This window comes from Pangasianodon hypophthalmus, chromosome 11, assembly GCF_027358585.1.
Source record: "Pangasianodon hypophthalmus isolate fPanHyp1 chromosome 11, fPanHyp1.pri, whole genome shotgun sequence".
In the NCBI taxonomy this organism is placed as follows: Eukaryota; Metazoa; Chordata; class Actinopteri; order Siluriformes; family Pangasiidae; genus Pangasianodon; species Pangasianodon hypophthalmus.
This window is the reverse complement of record NC_069720.1, coordinates 27,392,596-27,404,952: the sequence shown is the minus strand read 5'-3', so window position 1 is coordinate 27,404,952 and position 12,357 is coordinate 27,392,596. Positions and strand designations below refer to the sequence as shown.

Genomic DNA, 12,357 nt, shown 5'->3' with positions numbered 1-12,357 from the left:
TATTTTCCACATCTGGAGGGTGGAAAATTCATTAGAAAGCACGCTGAAAGATACCAGCTGCCAGAAATGGCGTAAAAGATGATAAATGATTTGAAGACGGACGAGGAACGAGTGGCACGTTCGTGCTGTTCCAGCAGCAGCGTCGAAATGTGTTTCCTGCCAAGACGCAAATTACTCTGCAATGATCCGTCTGACAGAGAAACACACACCTCTGACAACGGAGGGAAACAACACTGCACACATACTTAACATTCGACAACAGGTGATGAGAGAGAGAGAGAGAAAGAGAGAGAGAGAAAGAGAGAGAGAAAGAGAGAGAGAGAGACACATTCTTGTTTAGAAATCATGTAGCGTGACCGCATTAATACACACATTAATACACACTGCTTCTGAAAGATGGATCATATTTTCTGGTGTTAAAATGTGCACAGCTTTTTTAAATAGCGTCTGCTATTGTTGTGTGTGCAGGATTTGGAAATGAGTAGCGCAACCTGGAATGAAAAACTGGTAGCTAGATGGACAGACAGATAGCTACATGTACTTTAGGGAAAAATATAGACAAACCCACAATCTTAAGGCTGTAAGGCCATAACTTTACCACTGTACCAGCTACTTCCTGTTAAGGCACTCCCAGATGTCTAGTATGTACGCCCAGTAATGCATTTCAACCTGTTTCTTATCTTGAGATCACAAAAAAAAAAATAAAAAAATAACAAATGGCCTTTCTGGACTTCCGTATAAAGCTCAAGAAACTATTTTCTTTACTTCTACCCTTATTATGAATTTTTTCGTAAATTCTCCCATGTTCTCCTGCTATCTCCTATCTTCTAGTAAACCAGGCTGCATCTGTCACAGTTAAACAGAAGTGGGATTTCAGTGTCAGAGTCTCGAAGTTGTGTCATCGAATTCTCAGCAACTGATGTGACAGGAGCCAACCTGTCAAAATATCACGTTACCATAGCAGCCGATAACCAAGGAAGCTGCAGCTCACCACACAGGTCGTGCGGCAAAAACAGGAGATAACACGTTGTTTTTCCTGTAATGATCAACGAATCAGACCATGATAGAGTAGATTCGTGATTTTGTGTCTAACATACTTAGTGATGTTAGAAAGTGGAATAGTGAAAGTCAGGAAGTCACCAGTAGAGAAGATGCATGAGCTAAACAAACTCTGAGGCATTAACTCTTCCGAATCCATCTGTGGTAAGCTTAAATATGAAAACACAAGAATTGGTTGAACTCTTCATGGGAGCGTGTGGGATTAGTCAACGCCACTGTACTACGGCAACACCAACGGGACATACACTGAACCGAGCTGCACTATAAGAAGTGCTGAAGTGTGGGATCAGTTCTCTGTCAGACAGATGATTGTGACATGATTGCATTTTTGGCAGGAAACGTGTTTAGACGCTGCTGCTGGAACGGAGCAAACACACAACTCTTACCTTGTCCCTGTTCGACTCATTTATCATCATTTTTACACTATTTCCGGCAGCCGGTGTCTATGGCGGATGTATCGTGGGTCTACGGTTTGGATGCGCTACGGTTTCTGCACACTGACTGATCTTCAGTGGGGTTGGTCTTATAGTACCTTATTATTCAGAAAAAATAATAATAATAAATACAGTGCGAATTCTTATTCTGTGAGTGTCCGATAAAGTCTGTGCAATATTCACCACAGACAGCTATGAATATCATATCCTTGGGTTAATGCAAATGAGTAAACACTGTCAGACTCACAGACTTTTTCTTTTTGAGAGGCTTGTAGTTTTCTATCAGATGTATACTATTTCTGATTAAACACTGTCCTAAAGTCTTAAGCATCTTAAGAAGCCAGGAGAAATCGCGGAATGCAGAGAGGAGAGAGAGGATGGAAGAAGAAATCTCAGCGGGGAGACACGGTGGGGGAGAGAGACGGACTGCGGAGAGAAGGAGAGAGAGTAGGAGGACGAGAGACGGAGAGACGTGAAAATGACCGGATGAATGGGTTTACAGAATTTGCAATAATGAGAGAACAGCGAGAGAGGGCAGCGAATTAACATGTCAGACACGGAGCGAGAGCGAGAGAGAGAGAGAGAGAGAGAGAGAGAGAGAGAGAAGGAGGCATAGAGAAGAAAAAGCTGAGACGAGCACAGATGCTTTCTCTGTTGGAGACACTGAAAACCATGCATTCCCACTCAGCCATAGCCCCCAGTCTGTCCTCTTCCTGTCCGTCAAGATTTAACCCTTTGAGACCAGCCGTCTAACCAGTGAGACAGAGACGCCGGCTGCCTTCAGAGCGCCGCATATCCTCTACAGGATGGCATCTTTTTTAAAATTTATCACAAATTTATCATTTATCAAATGTATTTATTTAGCTATATATCACCTATATGAGGGGTTGAACATCTGTTTATTTTTATTATGTAACTATTATATAACTATTATTTATTATATCTACTTATTTTTTATATTTATTCTACTTTTCTCAGCTTTTAACATCTGCCTTTCTGCCGTTTCTTTACTGTCTGCTTTTTTCTGAAATTGTTTTGGTCACTGTGTTGACTAGACTGAGACTCCCACAGGAGAGAGAAGTGAATATATTAATCAGCTAGTCTCTCTCTCTCTCTCTCTCTCTCTCTCTATACATACATATATATATATATATATATATATATATATATATATATATATAGTTTTAGTACAAACTTTGTTATAGATGTTTATTTTCTGACTTCTACATTATTGATTCAGTACAAAACCATTTTAGATTCCAAACATTAGTTTTCCAGCACAGAATGAAATGTTCCAGAAAAATGTTTGTATGTCAGTAAAGAAAGCAGCAGATTCCATAAGAGACACTTTTCAGATAAAAACATAATGAAGGCTGCTGGGTTTCGCTGCAGAAATAAGAAGCGAGTCGACAGTCAAAGTCTCCAGAAGAACTGTGGCTGCTTCTGCAAGATGCTCAGTAACACTTCCAGCTCATTTCCTTATAAAACTGCACACACTGCACCTCAGATACTGCTTTATTTATTTAAAGCGAAGGATCGTCACATTAAATACTGACTTTGTTTCATTTATTACTCAAGTCAAGTCAAGTGGAGTTTATTGTCATTTCAGCCATATACAAATACACAGTGAAACGAAACGTTTCTCCAGGACCAAGGTGCTACATAAGACAACACAGAACGACACAGAACTACGGGGACTACATAAATTAAACATAAAGTGCACAAGTGCAAACGTGCGGACGCACAAGACAGAACAAGACAGTACAATAACTACAACACCGACCAGTACGCAGTTCTGTTTGAAAGTGACCAAGTGATAAGTGACTGTTTACTGCTCTTTATAGGATTTTTTAAAATGTAGAAACATTTAATTTCATTATTTTTGAAGGAATAAATGAAAACACCTCCTACATTAACACGATGTTATAAAGAAGCGATGCGTGCTCGGCCGCCAGCTCTTCCACACCGGTGCGTTCTGAGGATTGGTGCGTCCTTAAATAGTGTAACATGATACGCATATTTATTACTTTGCGCGTTCATTGCCCCGATTTATTTATTGCAGTGTAGTCTACAAAAGCGGTGAAGGAAATGTAATTTGTAGCCTGTGTATGGCTGTTAAGGGAGTGAGGAAGAAAACGGCCTAAAAATAGCAATCGGGTTTTGTGTAAAAAAAAAAAAATGGAAAAGATGAATAGTCGAGTTTTTTCTTCCTATTATTATTGTTTGACTAGTAAAAATGAACTGTCACACATCTCCTAGTATCCATAGCATCCCAATGCATCTTATATGGTAAAATACCTCTCTACACTTTCACAGCAAGAGGATCCAGTAGTGAGTCATGTGATGTATTACATGAGGAGCTTCATTATATCTCCACTTTTTCGTTGAATGCTGTGCTATGATCTGGTATCAGGACGTCCTGATTTACCGAGCGACAGGCGACAAAGGTGGAGCTTAGATTCATTCGCTTTTAAATTGAAGCTCTTGTTGACCCAAGAACATCAGTCACTTGGAGAAATCAGGATTCAGCCACTCTGTCGCTGCTAGACAAAAGCATTGTTTATGTCCTCCTCGAATCCCGAGGTGCTGCAGAGAGCTAACGGGAGGTGATGTAGTATTGCAGTGATGTCATAGGTTAAAAGTACAAGGTTGCCTGTCACTCAGCGAAGTCAATCAGGCAATGACGAGAGGAAGAGAGGAAGAGAGGGGGTGGAGGGGGCGGCATAGGGTAATCCTTCTCTGTAATAATAGGAAGCTGCTCGGAGCCTGCAGGGTGTGGATATGGACCAGAGCCCAATTACTGCATGTAATTAAAGCCTGTGTTCATTTAAGCCACCTACAGTCCACCCGTCTGCTTCTCTTTTTTTCCCCCTTTCTTTTCTTCTCCTCTTTTCTCATTTCCTCTCCTCGCTAATCATCCATCTCGAGTGTGATTTTTTCCCCCTATTCCGCTTATTACTGTTAATGAAATTAACAAAAAGTGCAAAAAAAAAAAAAAAAAAAACACCTACTATTTCCACTTCCACGTAGTAAACTGTCCCCAGATTCATTTATTTGTTGTCGATCGTTGCTTTGTATATGTACGAATATATTTTAATAGCTTTAATTAAAACCAGTACTGTTCAACAACAACAACAACAAAAAAGTATCCGATTATTTTTTTATTATTATTATTATTATAACATACTGAAGTATTCCTCGGTGAAGCACGTACAAATCTGCTTGTCTTGCCACCAGAAACTGTTCTGTGGTTAAAAGGAACTCGCTAACAAATGCTTACGGAGCTAGCCTATACAGCTAGTCAAGGCTAGCTAACTCAGTAGACATGTAATTCAGGGAACAGTGTTGAAATAGCTGCCACTCATTTGGGATTTACCTTGAAACAGGAAGTGACATCACTCACCAGTCTGCGTTGGCACCATCCACAGACGCCGCAGAGTGCCACGAGCCACACAACACACACAGTTAGACCGACTGACACGAGGAACACGCCCAGCGACAGGGAACCTAGAGAGAGAGAGACAAAATCAATGCACATATCATGTCTTTGTATCATTTACATCCAAAATTTTCATTTTTACTAGTTGGGCCGCCTCTAAAACAGCACATCAGCATGTGTTGTCTAGTTTTGCAGTTCAGGTAAGTATTAATCATCTTTGAAGAAGTCGTTATTTTGCAGGGATTAATGCTAAAAGCGACGGATAAAACCTGGAGGTCAGTATATAAGACAGTTTAGGTTGCGTATTCACCTTTCTATCAGAGCCAGCATTGACTTTTTCAGCAGTTTGTGCTACAGTAGCTCTTCTGTGGGATCGGACCAGACGGGCCTTCACTCCCCGTGCATATCAATGAGCCTTGGGCGGCCATGACCCTTCCTTGGACCACTTTTGGTAGGTACTAACCACTGCATACAGGAAACACCTCACAAGACCTGCTGTTTTGGAGATGCTCTGATCCAGTCGTCTAGCCATCACAATCTGGCCCTTACGCTTGCCCATTCTTCCTGCTTTCAGCACATCAACTTCAAGAACTGACTGTTCACTTGCTGCCTAATATACTGTATCCTACCCCTTGATAGGTGCCATTGTAAGCAGATAATCAATGTTCTTCACTTCACCTGTCAGCCCGTATATATTCCAGTTAAAAAACCAACAAGATCACGTCTTATAGTGTGGAAAATATGATACATACAGACTGAGGTGAGATTTCATGAATGAAAAAAGGCAGGTGTCATATATATACCTGTTTCAGTCAAAAGGTAAAACTGTATTTATATATACAGAAGTAGTGACTGTAAGAAAAGTGAATCACAAGATACAATTCAGATCGTTTGAAAAGGTGCAATAAACATCTTCTGTACCTGTTCTGTTTTTGTTACAGGAGCTAAAAAAGCACACTCATTCCCCTCCTCTTTCTCTCTCTCTCTCTCTTTCTCTCTCTCTCTCTTAAACCAGACATGTTTTCATTTCGAAATGAGATTCCTTTCAGATTTCTGATGCAGCTCAGATAAACATGAGGTGTATTTGTATTTCATCAGGAAGGAAGAGAAGAGAGAATGATATATAACGTGGGAGAAACAGGAGACAGGCATGAAAGGAGAATTCGCCATTTCTTGAGAGAAGGAAAAGAAAGAAAAAAAAGGAGGAGGTGGAGAAATGGGAATACATTATTTCAGAAAAACACACTGAATGGAGTGAATTATGGTGGGTGGAGGAAGGAACCAGAGGGTGGGAGAGGAGAGACGCTGTGGGGGGAAAAAAAAGGGAACGATGGGAGTCGTTGACAGCTCTCAGAGACAGAGAGAGAGAGAGAGAGAGAGAGAGAGAGAGAGAGAGAAAATGAAATAAGCCTAACTTCTCCTTCTCTCTACTAACACAATCAGGCTGCAAGTCACATGGTAATACATTACGGTAACGGGGGTATTTTCAAAATGCGAATAAAACTTTGCGTATGAAGTGAGCAACGCTAAACACTGTATGTTTCAAAAAGGGTCAAAATTTTTTATTATATATCGATCTTAGGGGTTAGCTTGGGTAAATTATGTCGATGAAAAACAAATTCAATACGTTGCTATGCATCGTATACTTGTGCCAGAATGTTGATTTTCAACGTAAAGACAGTGCTGCAGATAAGTTAAACACGCAAACTTTGTGTGTGTGTGAGTGACTGGGTTGATATATCTCAGCATTTTTAATTAAACTTGCTTCTAATACTGAAAAGTGTGCTACCATAGCTGGCTAACGCTAAATAAATGGTAGCTAAAGCTAGCTAGACAGTAACATACGCTGTCTGACAGATTATGTCACGTTTTTTCGTAATGCATCTTGCCAGAATCTGGTGTTAACTTTATGCATGACATGGCAGCTCTGACCTAGTCGTCTAGCCGTCACAATTTGGCCCTTGTCAAAGTCGCTCAGATTCTTACGCTTGCCAATTTTTCTTGCTTCCAACACATCAACTTCGGGAACTGACTGTTCACTTGCTGAGAGACGAATACGAGAGGAAAAGAAGCTCTTATTTATTAAATAAAATAAGTCAAAAATCTGGACCAAGTCCACATTCTACTCACATTTAATAATATTAATAATAATAATAATAAAAATTTTATATATATATATATATATATATATATATATATATATATATATATATATATATATATATATATATAAGTATAAGGTTCTGTAAGGAAGCTGATCATCATCCAGGTTGAATACACAACATAAGTGGCCATGGCCAATCAATATCCATGTTTATTTATGCGCTGACTTACCAGCACACTTGAAGCCTTGCTCATTTTAAGTAACCTTGACGAGGAGGTCACTTATTGAGCTTTAAATGTAGATTACAGTACCTTAATGTTTTGCTAGCTGGAATATCAAAACACACATTGACCAATATTCATCAAAGCTGCATACAAATATAGTACTACATGGCGCAAAAACAAGAGAGCTTATCACCCAAAGAACAACATATCCGCAGTGAAGCACGGTGGTGGCAGCATCATGCTATGGGGCTCTAGTCATAGTTATATGGGTGTGACTTTTGGCCATATAGTGACAGGAACATGGACACGTACCATCTTATTTTGGTCTGCAGGCAGAAAACGATCATCAAAATACCAAAATAAAAATTCCTCACTACTTTATTAGACTCTTAAGTACAGTAAAAAGCAGGTACTTTGGTACTTTATCTCAAGTAGAAATGTAAATAGACGACTTTGAGTCGAGTAGCATGTTATTAAACATACCGTATGCCTACTTTTATACACTTACAGCTTTCCAGTACAATTTCACTTTGGACTTTGTAACATGGTACTGCAGTGGAAGAAAGTGTCCAAGACGGCTGTGTTGCTGATAATCACAACATTGGACATAAAATCTCCAAGTCATATTTTCGACAAGGTAAAGAAAGCCACAGAGAGCCCAAAGACAGCCAGGAGGGACCTGCAGGAGACAGCTTCATCATGGGAGAGACAATAGCTCTCGCGGGGATCGAATTTTATATGGCATGTTTATTAATCCAGTAATTTATGACCTCCACCTACTTAAAGTGAGCTGTAACCCTAGCAGATGACTGAGTGCTCAGTTTATCCACTGTAGCATTCTCTCGAAAGGCCTCTCCAGTGCAATTCCTCCCTACGCTTCATGACGTCTCGCGCTGTCGCTACAATATAAGCTGCTGAATCCTTACTGGAGATCTGGTGAGCCCTTCTGGCCTGCTAATTAATGTGATTAAGCCAGTTACTCTGGGTGGAAGCCATATTGTTAAATTGAGACAAATTTTATTCAGTGATCGCAAATTAATGTGCGTACCAGGACTAAAATATTCATGACAATAAAGCTCAATATGTTCATGTTCTCACTATATTAGGCTACTATTACATTCAAATCTTTGCCAGCTTAATAGGAATTTATATATATATATATTTTAGGCTTATAAGACATAAGACAACCCCGGCAACCACAGTGGCATAAACTACACATCTTTTTTTGCCTCAAGTTAAAAATAAATAAATAAATAAATAATGATAAAGACATCCAAAGTGCATCTTATTATATGTTAATAATAATCTCAGCCCAACTAATGTGAAACACTACCACATTAAATTAAGGACTACATGATTAAGATGCCTGATCACATGTCTGTAATTATTATCTAGAATTGTTTGTTAGCAATTGAACACACACACACACACACACACACACACACACACACACTGAACCCTGATTATCACTGGTCTTTTGGCAGACCAAAGTTATTAAATGATAAATGATTTCCTCAAAGTATCTGTCCTGATCTTTGGTTACCACTTTGCAAGTACAAGCCATTTTGGATATTAAAGCCTGAAAACTTCTTCATAGTTCTTTCTGCTTAGTGGCAGCATTTTCTTGGAATTTACACAAAAAACTAATTAGTAAATGCTAAATCATGCATTCAATTGTAATTGCATTTTTGTCAACAACAACATATAATAGCTGGCAAACATAAATAAAAATAGAAATGACTTTTCATTTGCAATATCTTGTGTAACTGGTGTACGTCTATCAATAGCAATCCCTCCACTTCCTTATCTTCTCACTTCATCTCAGCCAAAATTAAAACCACCTTTACAACCTTGTTTGCATTTTCACCGTCTACAATCAATCAATCACAGTAGGTGGGATTTTGTGTTAAGAGGTCATTTTAATAGCTAATATTTTATTTACTACAACGGATCATTGTCCTGCTGGAAGACCCTGCTCTGCCCAAGTTTAACTTTCTGGCTGATGTCTTGATGTGTTTCTTCAGTATTTCTAGATAATCCTCACTTTTCCATAACATGATGCTGCCACCCCCGTGCTTCACAGTAAGGATGGTGTTCTTCAGATTAAAAGTCTCTGTACACAGCGCTGATCATTACAGATCAACGACAGTTACATTTTTGTTTCATCTGACCAGAGAGCACTCCTCCACAAGGCTGCTGATCACCTTCACACTGGTCTTGGAGTAAGAGCTTCTTCCCTGCACAAGTCCTTCAGGCCATGGTGATGTAGGACTCTCTTAATGGTGGAGGTTCATATTTTGGTTCCTGATGCCTCCAACTTGGACCAAAGTTCATTCAAAGCTCAGGTTAATTTCTGCCTCCTTCCTGAACGATGGAGTGTCTGTGTGGCCCCTAGATTTTTATATTCTCATACAGTTGTCTGTAAAGATGCTCGTGGTACCTTCAGGTGTTTGGAAATTGTTCCTAAGGAGGAATCAGACTTCTGTAGATCCACAGGTTGTTTCCTGAGGTCTTGGTTGAGTTGTTTGGATTTTGTCATGGTATCAAGTGTAAAAAGGCACTGACTTTAAAGATAGAGCCTTAAATACAGGCACATGTGCTCTCCCAATTAATGCCTTATTGTTACAACTGGCCAATCAGAAGCTTTTAAAAGTCATTACATCAGATTTCTGGAATCTTCCAGATTGTTTAGAGACAGTAAACTTGGTGTATATAAACTTTTTGACCCACTGGAATTCTGATATAGTGAATCAAAGCTGAAATAAATCTGTTTCAAATCAATTGTTTTTAAAATAACCTCTGATGAGATCAAAGTAAACACCATAATTGATTTTTTTCAATAGAAAGGTACAGTAACATGAAATGTGTGGAGTTGTGAAAAACTGAGATCTTCAGATCATTTGCACTCAAAAAGAAGGTCTGACATACACTTAATGAATGATACCCATGCTTTACCAGGGGAGGAAAAAAGAGAATAATATAAAATTGTGGGAGAAACAGAGACAAGGATGAAAGAAGCAGAAGTGATTCCTTGACAGAAGAAGAGGAGGAACGAGAACACAGTATTTGAAATCTCTGAAAAACACACCAAGTGGGGAGAATCATGGAGGTGCAGGAGTGGAGGAGAAAGAGGAAGAAAGATGGGAGTTAGTGGCTCATTAAGGTGCATTTTTCCGTTCCAATTTTGCCATCCACTTTTGGCATCCTACAGTGCGTGGGATTTTTTTTTCTTTTGTTAAAAATGAGTCAGGAGAAGAAAAGTGCTCTGTAATATGATGTTCCTGAGCTGCTGTGAGTCACTCAGGTAATTCTGTAATAGTGATTCACAGCCAGTACTGTGTCAGGGGTGCCGGGTCGGAATTTGTGGGAAATTTGTATGCACACATCACACACCAGCCCAGACACACCGACTTCAGGCACAAAAGAAGTCTGGGTACACAGTGCTGGGCAGGAGTCGCAGCCAATCAGAGAGAGAAAGAGCGTGAGAGACTGCGAGAGTGTAAACAAAGCAAACAGGAGTGAGAGAGTGAAATAGTCAAATTGATTTCAGGACATTAGCAGCGTGGGAGAGATTCTCCAACATGATCCTTGTAAGTTCTTTGTTATAGGAAAAGGAATTCATGTCTGGTCTTGGACCTAAAAAAATATATTAGGAAAATGAGAAACTAGAAATAAATTTTTTTTAAAAATAGTAACAGGGTAAATAGTAGCATAATTGCTGCAGAAAATATGGCAGATATCGGAAGGGGCAACAAACACTGACTAATGAGACATAACGAGTAATTACAATGAACAGATGAGAAGCTACACACTGATACAGATACAGTGAGCAGAGAGTGTGGCCAAGCTGGAGCTGGGACAGTCCGCGTGGGTTTCCTCCTCACTCCTAAACCCAATACGTGGATTAGCTAGTCTAAAGTGCCTCCTGAAACAGCGTTCAGTAGCAGTAATAATCCCAGAGGTTATGTGATTAACCTTTTTCCTTCAACAGGTGCTGAGACAAAAGCTTTGAGCGCAATGTACGTACACTATTCCCACCCAACTGTTATTCAAAAATGAAATGAGGAGATAAATAGAGATGAGAGGAAAATGAGGGAGTCAGCTTTTATTTTCGGCTGCACCTGCTTCCAGCTCATCAGGTGCTTTCAGCTCTCTCTCACACACACACACACACACACACACACACACACACACACACACACACACACAGGGAGTCAGGATGGGCAGGCTGACTGCAAAACCTGAAGAATTACTGGACCTGAGGCTCATAATCGCATTATAGCGCATACATTAGCTACTTCTCAAAGAGAAACTAAAGAGCTAAAAACGCAAAGGTCGCAAGCAACACGTGGGACTGAAGAACTACAGTGCTAGGAAACGAGCGAGAAAGGGAAAAGAGATGGTAGAAAAGATATTACATGTTTTTTCTCTTTGTTCCATCTATTAAAAAATACATAGTGGTTAAAAAAAAAACTATAATATTTACACCAATGTGATGTGTGTATGTAATTAAAAAATATACCCCATGATTATATTCAGACTCCCTTCATGTGAAAATAAAACCAAATTACTACTGTCTAATTCCTAATGACTATTAGCGACTAGTTCATGGCTACTAATGAAATTAAATACTATTAACATTCTAAAAAAATTTGAATTGAATATTAGTAACAGTCGGATTTGTTATATTTTGTCAAAGACAGTTACAGGACACTGACTCTACATAAAGACTACGACAGGTCATAGAGTCTTCATGAACACTACCACCGGACCCAAAAGGCTAAAATTCCCAGACCAGCGAGTTTTCCGATCCTCGGGTCATGACGGTGGCGTGTGATAAATGGCTCCATGTCATTTCTCATCGTCCATTTTTCAGCTGCTGCCAAGAAAGCTCTGACAGGTTTATGACAAATCAGTGACATGATTATTTGCAGCCGAGTCAAAAAAAAAAAAAAAAGCCACGGTGAGTGGATCTTCACTCTCAATCGCTCAGCCGCCTTAAAGGAATGTCCTTTATCATCCAGGTCCTCTCACTGATAAGCGATGATATGGACTGGAAAGCAAGGCAAGAAAAGTCCTTTGCTATCCCATATATTT

The 12,357-nt window shown here is 39.5% G+C and overlaps 1 protein-coding gene across 2 annotated transcripts in view; it reads right to left on the bottom strand.

The window, feature by feature from the left end:
* The window catches only part of syt7b (synaptotagmin VIIb), a 96,421-nt gene that overhangs the window by 50,425 nt on the left and 33,639 nt on the right, over positions 1-12,357 (bottom strand). The window contains exon 2 of one of the 2 annotated variants that reach the window (XM_026910876.3): positions 4,870-5,000. In XM_026910876.3, coding sequence (XP_026766677.1) covers positions 4,870-5,000 — 131 coding nt within the window. The remainder of the gene's footprint in view (positions 1-4,869; positions 5,001-12,357) is intronic. The other variant, XM_026910877.3, reaches the window with a different exon arrangement.